The sequence below is a fragment of the Rattus norvegicus genome, chromosome 14 (assembly GCF_036323735.1).
Source record: "Rattus norvegicus strain BN/NHsdMcwi chromosome 14, GRCr8, whole genome shotgun sequence".
Lineage (NCBI taxonomy): Eukaryota > Metazoa > Chordata > Mammalia > Rodentia > Muridae > Rattus > Rattus norvegicus.
In genome coordinates, this window is record NC_086032.1 from 76,266,871 (window position 1) to 76,282,413 (window position 15,543).

The 15,543-nt window shown below is 43.6% G+C and overlaps 1 protein-coding gene and 1 long non-coding RNA gene across 7 annotated transcripts in view; one reads left to right on the top strand and one right to left on the bottom strand.

Moving 5' to 3' along the window:
* Positions 1–15,543, top strand: part of Clnk (cytokine-dependent hematopoietic cell linker) — a 178,919-nt gene that overhangs the window by 130,425 nt on the left and 32,951 nt on the right. For both annotated transcript variants that reach the window (XM_017599489.3, XM_006251108.5), the window contains exons 12-15: positions 5,449–5,476; positions 8,796–8,814; positions 11,805–11,886; positions 15,231–15,271. In XM_017599489.3, coding sequence (XP_017454978.1) covers positions 5,449–5,476; positions 8,796–8,814; positions 11,805–11,886; positions 15,231–15,271 — 170 coding nt within the window. The remainder of the gene's footprint in view (positions 1–5,448; positions 5,477–8,795; positions 8,815–11,804; positions 11,887–15,230; positions 15,272–15,543) is intronic.
* LOC120096632 (uncharacterized) overlaps positions 10,545–15,543 on the bottom strand; it is a 58,841-nt gene continuing 53,842 nt past the window's right edge. For all 5 annotated transcript variants that reach the window (XR_010057564.1, XR_010057566.1, XR_010057565.1 and 2 more), the window contains 3 exons: positions 12,415–12,503; positions 11,056–11,156; positions 10,545–10,798 (listed from right to left, as the gene is read on the bottom strand). This is a non-coding gene — a long non-coding RNA (uncharacterized LOC120096632). The remainder of the gene's footprint in view (positions 10,799–11,055; positions 11,157–12,414; positions 12,504–15,543) is intronic.

Consider the following 15,543-nt stretch of genomic DNA (forward strand, 5'->3'; position numbering starts at 1 on the left):
AATAGAAAATTCTATGCTTCCAGTTCTGATAATGTAATTTTATTGTGCTTCATGCAGATGCCTTGTATTTTAGGTTCTCTGGGAATATACTTTATATTTACTTCATCATTTTTAGACATGTGAGAATTAGGCAAGATCTTCCCATCACAAAAATCTCCAAAGAGCCATTTCATGTGATCTCACTGACTTCTCCCAGCAGAGCTAAAAGGGATGATTTCCCAAAGCTGAGGAAAACAGGTGCCCAGGCCAGCAGAAGGCACAGAGTCTTAGTAAATGTTACATCCATAAATCATTAGAATTCAGAAAGGAAATCAGGTGGGTACCTTGATGAGTGCACACAGGCAAAGCCCAGGAGACTGGGGACATAACCGTAAACAAGAGGGTTTTACTATAGGAAGAGAGCAGTACCCTCCAATTCACTTTCATCAGAGCCCTCATGAGAAGCATCATTACCACTGATGCAGGCACACATAAACAGCCATGTGAGGCACCCACTGTATAAGGAGAGCCTAGGAGCTCTGAGCACAAGCAGGGACTAGGAAGAATGCTGTGCCTTTCTGTCAGCAGCTTCTTTGTAAGGCACTGAGGAAAGGGTTCCCGAAAGCAGAGTTCTGGTTCCCAGGGCACCAATTGCAGGCAATGTTGCTGCAGCCTCTACCATTCCCTTTGCTCTCCCTAGATAGTAGATGTGGTTCCTGTGGGGTCTTTTAGGCCCCATTTGTCTCTGCCAGCTCCGCCACTCTTTCTTTTACAGCTAAGTCATGACTTCACAGAACAATGCTGGGTGGAAGCACTTCAGTGAAGGACAATGTCCTTTAGGTCTTCTGTGGACAACCAGACACTAAAGGAGAATTTGTCACAGTGAGCAACACTAGCTGGGTATTTCCAACAATTAATGCTACAAAACTGGCAACATGCACACATTTTTCCTCAACTTATTTTTTCCACTTAAAATAATTTTTCTCAGAAGAAAGACTTATATCCCAACCATAAACAACTGCCACAAAAGCTGTTTCAAATCAAACTTTGAACCCAGTAAAATTCTTTCTGTTACAAAGGAAGATAGCACATAGTGAATAGGCATTTGGGACTTTCTAATCAACAGAGACAGACCCTTCCCTTGACAGAACCTGAAAGAAAACTCAAAAGGGAATGACCATATGGCTGTGAACCCTTTGCTATTTTTATTCAAATGTCCACACATCAAACCGAATCTCATCCTGAGTAGTCATATTTTCTGTACCCAGACCCTGGGTGGAGTATTGTGTGTGGGCTCCTGAGATTGAACCAAGGCCCTTGCCTGTGTCAAGTAAGCAACCATGTGTCTACACCCCTTGTGCAGGCTTCTGTGTGTAGTCACTCAGATACACCATATGAAAGGCAGTATTACTGCACCCCATATACCGAGGGCACAGAAATACAGAGCTCGTTGTACCACAGTGTGTCGTTCAGGTTTCAGTGAACTAGATGGGCTGGGGTTGGGGTCCAGTCAAAACATAGTTTAAGTGCAGCATCTCATATTTAGGACATGAAACACCCTGGTGACTGGCTAGCACTCTTCCTTCTCTACCAGCCCCACCAGAATCACATCTATTCAAGGAATCCGGCTCACCCCAAAGTATACTACAATGATTTGGGAAGTGAAGGAAATCTTTGTTAATATCAGAAAAGCATTGCCCTTTAAAGGAAAGAAAGTATGAGTGACAGAGGTGTACCAATTCACATTTATGAATGGAAACTAAGGGTTTGAAAGCATAAATTGTTGCTATCACCACCATTATTATATGAATTTTATTATATATACATATTATTAATACATATTGTCAAATGTATTATTATTATTATTATTATTATTATTATAGGTTTATAAGATAGTGCTATTAGGAGAAACTGGGTGGAGAAACACAGCATCTCTCTGAATCATGTCAGATCCCACTGGGCATCCTATAGCGATCTCAGAATAGAAGCTACATATGAAGCCAAGTGTAACCATCAGAGTGTACACAGTCGGGAAGTACGGTCTTAGTCGAAACGTTTTTTGTTTTGTTTTGTTTTAGTAGAACTTTCAACAACCCTGTCTAAATTTGGGGTTCAGGGAGGAAATTTAGTTTATTAAGGAGGCAGAGGCCATAGATGACCCAGAAGGATCCTAGTCCAATCCATTTCAAACTATGCCAATGACTAAAGAATGTTCAAGAAAGTGCGTATTTGTAGAAGATAGCAGTATCTTTAAAGTTAAACTGAGCACCTGTTATATCAAGGGGACAAATGTTAGAACTTTCCCTGTGTGTTTGTGGTCACATTTTAATTGACCAGTTCTGGCAGACAGAGCACGGGCAACTAAAGAAATGCAAAGATGCCCTCAAGAAGCAACCTGAGCCAGTGAGGAGGACAAAGGACCCTCCAGGCATCCACCTGCTCTATGTGGAAGGAGTCAGAGAGTGCTGGGGTTCTGCCTGAAAATTCAACTTATTAATGCGGAAGATCCCAGAGCTGACCTGTCTTGGAGTTCCACTCGATTCGTGGGGTACATTAGTGACTTTATACATTGAGGGCTTTATCTCACAGGAGGACAGCCACCCCACCTGTCCTACACATATAAATGAAATCAAGTGAGTATACAGAAACTTGGAGAGCAAGATTTGCTTACACACTCAGTTAAATCCACTTAAATATCTGAAAGGCCTTTGCAGGTTGAACATATTTGATTTTTGAATGCTTCTCATGCTGACCGTGCAGGTTCAAATCCTAGCAAGCCGAACTTCCTGTCACACTTTTCGTTGATTTAATAAAGTCAATATGTAACTATGGAAAATGTGAGGACACAGTTCACACTCTCAACAGGGCTGAACACCATGAGTACTGTAACTTAAAACTACAACTTTAAAGTCGCTTCTATGACTTTTCGTTGGTTGGCTGATTTGGTTTGGGAATTTTTTGGTTTGGTTTGGTTTGGTTTGGTTTTTGGTTTTTCAAGACAGGGTCTCTCTGTGTGGTCCTGGGCATCTGAAACTACCTCTGTAGACAGGCTAGCCTCGAACTCATAAAGATCTGCCTGTCTCTTGCCTCCTGGATGCTAGGCACGGGTCAGTACACCCAGCCACTTCTATTATTCTTAATATGTATTTTCTGTATTTATTTGAGTAGGGGAGGGAGAGGGTGTGTGTGTGTGTGTGTGTGTGTGTGTGTGTGTGTGTGTGTGTGTGTGCGCGCGTGTGTGTGTACATCACTGGCATTCGGATTCCTTCAGAGGCCAGAAGAGAGTACCAGATGAAACACACACACCCTACACACAACCCCCAGAACTGGAGTTACAGGCAGCTATAAGCCAACTAATGCTTGTAGCTGCTGGGAAACAAATGTGTCCTTTAAAAGAGCAATAAGCACTCTTAGCTGTTGTGCCTTCTCTCCAGCCTCGGCTTCTGCATTAAAAAAAAAAAAATTATTGTACAAGATTACCTGAGTCCATTTGAAGGAAAGGATATAATGTACTTTGTACATATTACATCTTAAATTAAGCCATCCACCAGTGTCTTTGACACACCAGAATCTCAAACATTGACAATACTAAGGCTAATCTTAGTTTAGCCACAAAATAATAAAGAGTTTGGATATTGGTTCTATTTCATTATCCATAATATCTCTTATTTTACATGTGCCCATCCCACAGGAACTTGGGAAAGGCATTAAGACTGAGGAAGTCTTTAGACTGAGGAAGCCTTTTTTTAAGACTCAGTCTCATGTACCTGAGGCTGGCCTTGAACTACTAAGCTTCCTGCTTTTACCTCCTCAGTGCTGGGATTATGGGCCTATACCGCCATGCCTGGTTTATGTGGTGCTAGGGAAAGAACGGAAGGCACTCTAAGCAATCACTCCACCCACCCACTAAGCAGGATCCTTGGCCCTGCTTTCACTTGTTGACTAGTATGGATAACATTTCTATGAACCTCTGCATGCAAGTGTTTATTATGTTCTTAACTCTTTTGGGTGTAACTCAAACATACCATTTCCCAAAGCAAGGGAGTTGCTTGGACATGAGACCAGCAGTCAAGGTTGGTCAGGCTTCCTGATCCAATCTAATTCCAATGATTTAGATGTTCAACTTCTCGCTCAGAGTAGCAAAGCCACCTTAACCTTTCGGCAAGCTCTCCTTTTCATTCTCACACCCAGACAGGTAGACAATACTCCTCAGCCCTGGCTTGCTCACCAGTCTGGCCACATAGGGCATTCTTCTTAGCCACTGCATGCCACAGATTCAAGGTTTTGTCTCATGCTCTTCTTCCAGTAACCCTCCAGGATGAATGCCCTTGCTGCCTTTCTGTGAGTGAGAACAAATCAGATGGAGAGGTCTGGAATCCCAGTCAATATGTGAGGTACATCAGTGACTTCAAACATTGAAAGGCTTTGTCTAACAAGAGGACAGCCTTGTCCTATACATATAAATAAAATCAAGCAAGAGAACTTAGGGACTCTCAGAGAGCAAGTTCTGCTTACACACTCAGTTAGATCTACTTAAATATTAAGAGGGCTTTGTAAAATGAATGCATTTGATTTCTGTGTACTACTCATGCTGACCGTGCAGGTTCAAATCCCAGCAAGCCAAACTTTCCTCAGGCTCAGGGGGGAGGGGGGGTAAAGCACCCACATACAAAGCCTGCTGTGTCAGCAGATATGCCTATAACCCCAACACTCGAGGAAACAGAGATTCCTCTGGCTCACCGGCCAACCAGCCTATGAGAGACCAGTGAGAGACCCTGGCTCAAAAGATAAGGTAAGAGAGTGATGGAGGAAGAACTCACTGCCAAGCTCTGGCCTCCACATGCACAAGCTCGTGCGCGCGCGCACACACACACACACACACACACACACACACACACACACACGAATACTGGAGGCTTGTCCACATACTGAACACTCAATGCTTGCTCTGCAGCCCATTCACCTAGCACAGTCAGGTCCTTCCTATCTAGTTTAATGGTTTTTCTTCTGTCTGTTCTCTCTTCGTCACCCCCTTCTTTCTCTGACCATCTAGGGATCTTGGTGCCCCTGACAGCTTTGTATTTAAAACTCACTTTCTCCAAGTGAGAACCTGAGAACTGGCTAAGCAGAGGTCTAAATGAGCTGATGGAATCTGGCAAGGAAGCTCGGGTGTCAGGGAAGATGGGGGGGTTGTTCAAGCCCTTTGAAAGTGAGAAAGGACCTTCCGTGTGCCTCCGCTCTCGCTTGTTAGTAGCTTCCATGCTCGCTTAGCACCTCTCCCTTCCCTTGGAAAATTACAAGAAAAACAGCCTGGTTTCCTTTTATAGGGCAGTGCTGAATACCACACTGGACTATGGGCTGTTAATTTGGCCATGAAAATGTAATCAAAGGTTTATAAGGTTCACAAGGATTTTTATCTTGCTCATGATAAATTGCCTTTATTTAGCATCTTTCTTTTCTTTCTTACAGGCAGAGGAGCTCAAAAGACTTCAGTAAGGTAAGTAGCTATTTTGTCTAACAAAAGGGGGAAGAAGCAAGAAGCAAGGTTCTGATCACCTGCGGGAGCACAGGGGGCTCAAGGAACTGCCTCTTTTCTTTGCATCTCTTGGGGGTGGGGCAGGCAGACTTCTGTTAGAACTTGGCTTCATCCTAACAGCCAGATTCTTAGAGTTCACCAAGATCTCTGCCTGCTTTTGTGTGAGCTGCAACTGGAGACATTTCTCCAGTGTGGAAAAAAAGCCTGCTGGGAAGCGGAGGGGGAAGGGGAAGGGGAAGGACCATGCTTGTGGGCACGCTAAGCCCCTGCTTGATTGCGTGGCACAGAAAAGGATCTATTCCAGCAGAAATCGCAGGCCTGGACTCAGGCACAGACGGAACTCCAGTTTTCCAAGTCAGGGCAGACTGGATCCCGTGTGGTCTTCACACAGCCCTAAGTGAAAGCACGGAAGGAATCCACCGTCAGAGCTTCCCCAACTGGCAGAATAGGGGACCCTGCCCAGAGATCCCATTGTCCCTTCAGCTGTGACTCTGCCGGAAAAGTAGAGGCACCAAAAATAAGTTTTTAAAGGTTAAGAAGCAAAAGAAAGGGGAGATGGAAAAACAAAGGAGAAAAACACTTCTGCCTCACTCAAATATGTTCCCTAACAGAAAACAAAAAGTTACAATAGAACTAGAGAGATTTCACGACGGCTTTCTAATTGTATTTGATTTGGAATTCTGAGCCCTTAAGCCAAACAACCAGCTGGGCCCCAACAAAAATAAAGCAACTGCTCTCCCTGAAGCAGGCCACTGAGGGTGTTATACGTCTCCTTCCCCTCGCCTCTGACAAGCCTGAGTGCTCCTGCTGCCTCTGATTGAGCACTTTGAACTGCTGCGGAATACTCAGTGGGAAGACTTTCAAAGCCCTCATTTAGAATAGATTCATTACCCTTTATACCTGGCCTGTGGATTAGCTTTGATTTGCTCTCCATTATACACACACCCTCGTTCCAGAATCCTGGGGATGCTGAGGTCTTTAAGATAAAGGGGCCTTCTGTTGGTTAGCATCAAACGAAACTCGGGATGCACGTCTCAGCAAATTGCTGTTAAAGGTTTCTTGTCTCCAGAGCCAACACCAATCAGGAGAGCTGGGCTCGAGCTCAGCTTATTCTCAGGGTCATTCTGGGAAATTTTGAGAGTCCCGCCTCTTTGTAACTTATCTGTAAAACAATGATTCCCAATATTTCTAGATTTCACAGCCCTTTGAAATTTTGATGGAAGGTATAATAAACCTTCCTTATGCCCAAGAAAAAGTATGATTTTATTTATTATCAGAACATTTTCATTTCAGAAGGTTCCTAACCATATCATGACTTTTCCATCCATCTGTCCATGCCCCCCCCCCTGTTCATGAATTCCTTGTCTATCTGATTCCTGGGAGCTCCCTAGCAGAGGCAGTGGGCAGTGTCTGGAAAGGACTTTGGAAATGATTTGCAGTGAGGAGCTGAACACAATGTAAAGCTCTCTGTTTCCTTGGAGTTTGCAGGCAGAGCCACGGATGGTGGAACCCACATGCAATCCCATCATGTAGGAGACTAAGGCAGGAGTGCCTGTTTAAGCTGAGACCTCAAATACATACTGGGACCCTGTCTCAAAGGAGAAAGTGTGTGTGTGTGTGTGTGTGTGTGTGTGTGTGTGTGTGTGTGTGTGTGTGTAGTGTGGTCAGAATGTGTCTAAAAATAATTTTCTGTTCATTTTTTAAAATGAAAATTTCAAAAAGGTAAAGAAACCTCACACTTCATAGTCAAACATGACTTTCACTTCTTTACAGTCTTTCTTCAAACCCACATGCATATGACACTTAAAACAAACCCCATGCAACCTGTGGATAGTGTGCTTTTACTCCATTCTTTGTATAAATATCTTCTATGCCTGCATAATACCTCAGTAACCCAGTATAGGTCCAAAATGAATAATTCCTGTGGGATTGAAGGTAGGTGTGTGTGTGTGTGTGTGTGTGTGTGTGTGTGTGTGTGTGTGTGTGTGTAGTGTGGTCAGAATGTGTCTAAAAATAATTTTCTGTTCATTTTTTAAAATGAAAATTTCAAAAAGGTAAAGAAACCTCACACTTCATAGTCAAACATGACTTTCACTTCTTTACAGTCTTTCTTCAAACCCACATGCATATGACACTTAAAACAAACCCCATGCAACCTGTGGATAGTGTGCTTTTACTCCATTCTTTGTATAAATATCTTCTATGCCTGCATAATACCTCAGTAACCCAGTATAGGTCCAAAATGAATAATTCCTGTGGGATTGAAGGTAGGTGTGTGTGTGTGTGTGTGTGTGTGTGTGTGTGTGTGCATTAGTGCTGGTGTTAGTACATGCATTGTGCATGTGTATGCATGGGTGCCTGTGTGGGATGCATGCATGCATGTGCATGAGTATGAGTGTGCATGTGTGTGTGTGGTATGTGTATGCATGTAGGTATGTGTGTGGGAGTGCAGGCCCATGTGTGTGTGTGTGTGTGTGTGTGTATGTGTGTGTGTGTGTGTGAAAGCCTGAGGAAGATGTCAAGCTGCTTCTTCTGTTGCTATCCGTCTTAGTGCCTTAAGATCTCTCACAAACCCTGAAGTTTAGCAAAGCCCAGCTTGCCAGAGACAAGGCAAGGATCTACCTATCTTGGCTCCCCACCCCCCATGGCTACAGCTACAGGCACATGTAGCCATGCCCCACTTTTACAAGTCATGGGGATCAGAACTCAGGTCCTCACAGTTGCCCAGCAAACACCCTCAATGACTGAGCCATCTCCCAGGGGCTTCTTACTGTATTATCTGGGCCTGAAGACTATTTCCAATGTCCCGGTGCTTTATGGAACAATGTCATGAGTATCCTTACAGCTTGGCCAGATTTGATTACACAGAAAATGTGTTTCCCCATGACAATTGTTCAAATAAGAATATTTTAAAGACTTGATAACTATGAGTGAGTAGTTCTCTAGTAGTCAAATCATCCTTTAACACCACTGGCCACATCTGTTGCATCATACATAGAAGATAATACCTTGGGCTTTACATAGTCTTTTAGGAAGACTATTTGCAGATCTCCTTAAAAGTCTGCACTATGGGCTGAGGATTTAACTCAGTGGTAGAGCGCTTACCTAGCAAGCGCAAGGCCCTGGGTTCGGTCCCCAGCTCCGAAAAAAAAAAAAGTCTGTACTATTTTTTCCCAAATTCTACTAATAAAATTCCCAATATTCAGGGCATTAGGTTAAATTTTCTGTTACCTGCACCCATTCACCATTGTCTTTTCTATCTTCTTCTAATCCAACACAGGTCCTTGAAGCAGAAGAAGGTAACTGTTTGTGTTGTTTTGTTTTGTTTTGTTCACCCCACTGCCATCTCACTGGGTTCTGGGTCTAGCTCCATAGGGTGAGCATTGGGTGGAAAATAAGGGTTCAAAGCCTGAGATCTGTGTGTGGTGATGTCATCCACAGATGAATGTAAGACTTTGCAGGCCATCCCAATATCCTGTATTGTAAGGGAAATGATTTATATCAGGAGGAGGACAAGTGTCTTTATCTGCCTGCATTAACCAAAAGAAGCCATAGTAACCTCCTGCCACTTGGGAGATGCACTGCTGTCCCACGGTCCTTGAGAAAACCTTGATGTCTCTCTGAAGTCAATGTCACCCATGCACATGCCCTCACACACATGTGTGTGCACTGTTGATGTTATTAACATACAAACATGCAAAGCTTGATAAATAGCAGGATCCTGAGAATATAACATACCTTCCTGCCTACCTTGGAAATTTTGTTCCCCATTAGTTTAAATGATAAATTGTCATTCAAAAGGCCAGCTCCATATCCCAGAGAGTTAGTGCGGCAGACATTGGACAGTGAAGGAGCAATGGATTGGGACTCTGAGATCTTTTCCAAATCACCAAGTAAGTGCCTTAGTTGGTTTTCTAAGGCTGTGATAAAACACCATGGCCATAAACAACTTGGGGAGGAAAGAATTTGTTTCAGTTTAAAACTCTCAGGTCATACTCTCTTCCTGAGAGACATCAGGGCAGGAACTCAAACAAGGCAGGAACCTAGAGGCAGGAGCTGATACAGAGACCGTGGAGGCAGGGGTGAGGGAGGTTCCTTATTGGTTTGCTCCTAATAGCTTGCTCAGCCTGCTTTCTTATAGCATCAGGGAGCACCAGTCCAGAAGTGGCACGTCTCACAGTGATCTGGGTTCTCCTACATCAATCATTAGTCAAGAAAATGCCCCAAAGATCAGTCTTATGGGATGGGGGGGGGGATGTTCCTTTCTCAACTGAAGTTCCCTCTAGCTTGTGTCTAGTTGAAATAAAATCATGTGGGGCTGAGTCATATTTCCTCCATGAGTCTCTGGTTGGCTTTGCCCTGTACTTTGAAGAAGTTAAAACACTTGGAAGCAGGGCCTACTCAGGTCTGTGAATTCTAAGGGTCATGATAGAGAACTGGGGATTTGTTAACAACTGAAGTAACTGTAAAACCAAGTGAGATCTATGATGAACCTTAGTATACTAAGACATCTAGGTATTCTAACATCACACTTTGATGTTAGTAATGTAAGAATGTGGCATTGTTAGGCTCCAGAAGGGCAGATGCTCCAAGTAGCGGTTGATAATAAGAAGTGATTTTATGGGTGTGTGATTAATGGACCTATCACTGACTCAAACACCATTTCAAGTAATCAGAGTCCCTGCAGTAAGAGATGTCCAGTCTGTGGTCAACCTTGGGCCGAGTGTGGAATGATACCCAAATTAGGTCATTGTATGCATGCTTGCATGGTTTTATGCTCACCGTCACAACTGGGAAAGTGCTTTATGAATCTCACGTCAGAGTATATTCAGTATCTTTCATGAGGATCGATGGCTGCTTAAAATGCATCCATGATGAAAAACAGGAACAGTAATGGTGTGCTAAGTAACTCCAGTGTGGAGGCATGGCTGAACTTGGTGATTGTTCTTGTGACTTCTGTTGCTATGGTTAAACATTCTGGCCAAAAGTAACTTGTGTGTTTGTGGGGAAGGAGGGATATTAAGCTCACTTTTTTTTTAAAGATTTATTTATTTTATGTATATGAGTACACTGTAGCTGTCTTCAGACACACCAGAAGAAGGTGCCAAATTCCACTACGGATGGTTGTGAGCCACCATGTGGTTGCTGGGAATTGAACTCAGAACCTCTGGAAGAACAGTCTGTGCTTTTAACCGCTGAGCCATCTCTCCAGCTCATGAACTCACATTTTGAGGTCACAGTGTCGTATTGAGGAAAATCAGGGCAGGAAAGCAAGGCAGGAACCTAGAAGAAAGAACCATGGTGGGATGACACTTGCTGACCCACCTCCCAGGCTTATGCTCAGCAAGCTTTTGTAGATCTCCCAGGCCCACCTGACTGGTGAAAGTGCAGCCTGTGGTGGGCTGGGCCCACCGGCATCGATTAGCAAAATAACCCTCCCCTCCCAAAGATGTGTATGCTACTCTGATCTACGCAGTTCCTCAACTGAGGCTCTTTCTTCAGATGACCAAAGGATGTGTGACATTGACAGTTAAACTTACCTAGCACAACAACCAAGGAGGAAACGTTGAGAAAACAGATTTCTGATTGTACCCAGCTGGTACCTGCTGGCCTACATCAGAACCATGGAAGCTCACCCGTCCTGTCACAGGATGAGAATAAGAACACAAGTGGTTTGCACAGGCAATGGTATCCCTAGACCCTGAAAACCCCCACAAAGGTCCTTTGGTTTAATACTCTCATCAGAATGTCACTCACCAGTCACCTTTCAGAAAGGCCCTCCTTAGGGACACAAAATTAGCCCCACATCCTAAAGCATAATTTATTTTCCTTATGTCACTCATTCTGTCCAAAATGTTCTTCCTGCTCTGCTTGCTCATGGTCCCCTTGAATTTAAGAACCACATCTGGAACTCCAGATTCTAGGGGAAAACCCATTCTATAAGTGCACAGCAAAGACTTGATGAATTGTGTGAATGAACCAACAAGTGAAGGAATGGGTGGATGCATTCATGATAAAACCTAAGTCTTTCAAAACTAATTCACCTTTACTAACCCCTAAAATGCCTTCTAATGTAGTAGTCTGTGTTCCTGGGAAAATCCAGTCATGTGTGCTTTAGATTATAAACAGTCCATACAATTTTTACAGCCTCCACACGGTGCTACTTCTAGTCTCCCAAAGCACCAGAATAATAATAAAATAATTTAAACCATAGCCATCCCAGTGAACTCCCAAAAGCTCTCAATTGTATTCATTGTGCATTCTGACCCAAACACGTCATACTTTCCAGAATCTCATCACCAGACAAAGCCAGAATCTCCTTGCCCATCACCAAGCCTAAACACTCAGAAGAGTCCACCTGCCATTGCCAGGTAAGAAGTCAGAAACACCTGTTAGGGATCAGATGAGAAGAAGCAGACATATGTCTTCTTAGATCTTACACAGTGGCAACAAGACTTAAAAAGAAACTGGAAATGTTTGACCTTCTGCTCTGGAAAACATGGCCATCTCCATCCACCTTGGAATCTACTAATGTCTCTCTGCTATTTATAAATGATTGGATGTTACAGGCAAATGAGGGGTGTAAAAACTTGAATATTAACTGAGTTGGGTGAAGTTGGGTGAGTCTTGCAGAAAAAGTGGGTCGTCTCTGGCCGTTCTCAGTTCATGACTGCAGCAAAGCCCACAGACACACTTCAACAATCCTTGTTGGTGAGCAGCTGTTGATGTAATCACTTCTGATCAGTTGATTGTGACATCAACCGAGGAAAATCAAAGGTGATTCCCTGACCAAGGTGACTCTATATAAATAATTAATGGCTCTCTTAAAATCTAGAGCCTGCAAAGTTAGGACTCTGGGTTGGTGCCATGCAACTCTGACCTCAGTTCTCAGCACTTACCTTTACACATTACATCCTCGTCAGATGCCCTCCAGTCACCATGCTATCCCTCGATTCTTCTGTTTGCTTTCCCCATTTTACTTCTCTCCCTGTGAGAAAAACTTATGTTCATCAGTCACATGCAAGGTTAGAACCAGAGTATCACATCACCCATTCCTCAGATTTTAACAATGAAGTCCAAAGAGACAGAGTTCCTGACCACTGAAGTTAAGGGCAACTCCACAGCCCAATCCCATGCTGCCATAGCAACTTGATTCTAGCAACGCTGCCCCAAGAGTCATGGCTCTCATGATGCATGCCCATAGTAGAAGCAAAACCTTGATTTTTAATAACTGTTTACTGGAGTGGCACATGAGTGGTAGATGAGAAGGGCTGTTAGGAGGGAGCTACTGGATTCAGACTGATAGATATCACCACTGGTGAATGGCATGGTTTGTACGGTTTTGGTGTCTTGGCCTTAAACAGAGCCAGGAACATAACAAGAGCCTAGCAAACAGCTGCTCTCGGTCCAATGCCAGGCTGCGAACCTTGGAGCATCACAAACCCGTTTCCCTTGCCTGCCTCATTTTTTAATATGTCCTGTTCTGCACCTTCAGCAACTCCTCATTCTTTGGCCTGCAGAGGTTAGGACCATTGCTCTGTAGCTCTTAGGGGCCTGTTTGCTTCATAAATCCCAATCTGGCCCAACATTCTTTCTTACTGCAATTTTCTAATAAGAAGGAAAGTCACATTCGGATGAGAAGATAATGGGCTTCTCCATCTGGCCGCTACCTGTGGTAGTTACTTCATGCGGTTTCAGCTTCTTTGTTGGCTTGATTTATTACACAAAGTCTGATTTTAATTGTTCTCCTAATTAGTCACCTCTCCCAAGTCTCCTTCTAGGACTTATCTCCCAGAACAGCCCTAAATGCTGGTGGTACTTCTGAGTTCATTTTATGGCCTCTCTGTGTCACAGAAGGCCTGAATCTCATGTCTCAGTGTCAAATGGCATCCCCATGTCAATGGTTCCCATGTCTCCATCTCCTCACCAAACCCCCTTGCTTGGCTCAAGACCTGTGCATCCATTATTCAGCCAGCCCTTCCCCTTATTGAAGTTACAGGCATCACGAGATGATTGTGTTGAAATCTGCTCTGATTTCTAACGTTAACGTCATTCCCAAACACACACTCTCTCTCTCCCTCCCTCCCTCTCTTTCTCCCTCTTCCCCTCTCCCCTCTTTCTCACTCTTTCCATCAAACCTTTTTCTAATTTAAAATTTAGTCTCTAAAACATGTCTTGAATATACTCATTTCTCCCCCCACCTCTCTGCATAGACTAGCCTACATCAGCTCTTGCCAGGACTACTGAAGGAGCCTTCTCTTGATACAGAGAGTATCCGTCCCACCCCATTTGTGTGGGACTTTCTTCCTGGGATCTTATAGAATAGCCTATGGTTTTCCATCTCTGAGTCTTCCAGTGCTATCCACCTTCCCAGAACATGCTTCCCCAGCCTTTACAATCTGAGCAATTTCACCTGTGTGACCTCTGGCCACCACAGGAGCTGACACCTTATACCTTTTCGGAGATATCTGTCAGGTCCATTAGGATTCTCGACAGCCATGTCTTCCCTTCATAAACTCCTCCCTGCGAAAGCATAAACTACCTCTCCTTCATTTTATAGTCCCCCAAACACAGGCTCATTGGAAAGTGCTCGGCACGTTTGTTAGCTGGATCATTACATTTACGTCAGCTTTAGTTGTTTAGAGTTTCGTGTTTATTCTTATGAACTATGCGCTTAGTACCTAAAACATTCTGGAAGGACACTCCATCTCAGCATTCTCTACAAATTCTTTAAAATCAAAGAGGAACTTTGCAACTCATCTTTTCCTTAGACATTCAACAGAAACAATACATCAGCTCCTTGAAAGGGGGTATGGGTTTTGGTAGTCGAGAGCCAGGATGTCAAAAATGTAAGCAGTGATGGCCGCACTGTCTGGTCCTCATATGACCTGCGAGTATTTTCAATTATAAAGCCAATTGTAAGGTCCTTGGGCTTCTGCAGGGACAACGAAAAGCAGATACTTACTCAGTTGATTTCACTGGCACTAAGAAAAGGTCAAATTGCTTTTAATTAGCCCAGAGGCTCCCGTCAATAGCACAACACAGTCTTTGGGATAGAGCATGGCTCATGTAATTAGACGAACCTGGAGCTTACGCTGATGCTGACTGTAACCCAAAGTGAACTAAAAAATTAGAGTGAGGTGCAAAGTGCAGACCTGGGTGAGTGGTCCTGGCCATACCCCATTTGTAATTAGAAGTGCATATTGCTGTTTTGATAGCCTTCTGTTATATTTTCATAATCCCCCTTTTTGTGCAGAGTTCCTTATAATCCCCTGAATTCTTTTCTCGTCCAGCTCCCATTTTCAGAAGGCATGGACTTCTGTGCTCCTCTTCCTGTCTGTAGCTGACTCTCCACAACTAGAAATTCTAGAGAATATGAGCCCCACGCACACAGAGGTTAGGGTCTACATGTGTAGCTAAGAGGCAAGACCACACTCAGCTTAACAGAGCAAAGAGCTATGACATGTATGTTCTCGCAGAAAGAACAAAGGGAAACACTGTGACCACCAGTCCCTTAATCCCATGGCTTACACTTGTCAGACTTGAGAGAGGACAGGAAAAGCCAACACCCCGCTATTTAGAAAACTGACAATTCTTTAAACGAGTTCAGTAAAATATGAGTAGTGTATAAAAGATGTTGCCATTAACTTTGTCCATAAGTGGGATTTTGGCTGTCACAGGGATGCTAAAATAACAATTCTGACATTTTCTTTAGCTCTTCCTACATGCCAGGAAAGCACAATAAACAAGCCAGAGGTAAGGGCACTGTAAGTAAGGATCGTGATATAACCAGGTAAGCCAGCACTCCATGAGAGTCCTACACAGTGACTGGATGTTTGTGACCTGGAGCCACTGAGCTGATGTGTACACTCGTGACTCTCTCGTTTTCATTGTATTGCATTTGTGTGTTAAAGGGACAGAACTTAATTTTTGCTTTATTTCATAATAAAATAATCCTCTTATAAGCATTACCATTATAAACCATGGTACTGATGTCTTTACAGAAGTACAATAGGCTCAGCTCTTCC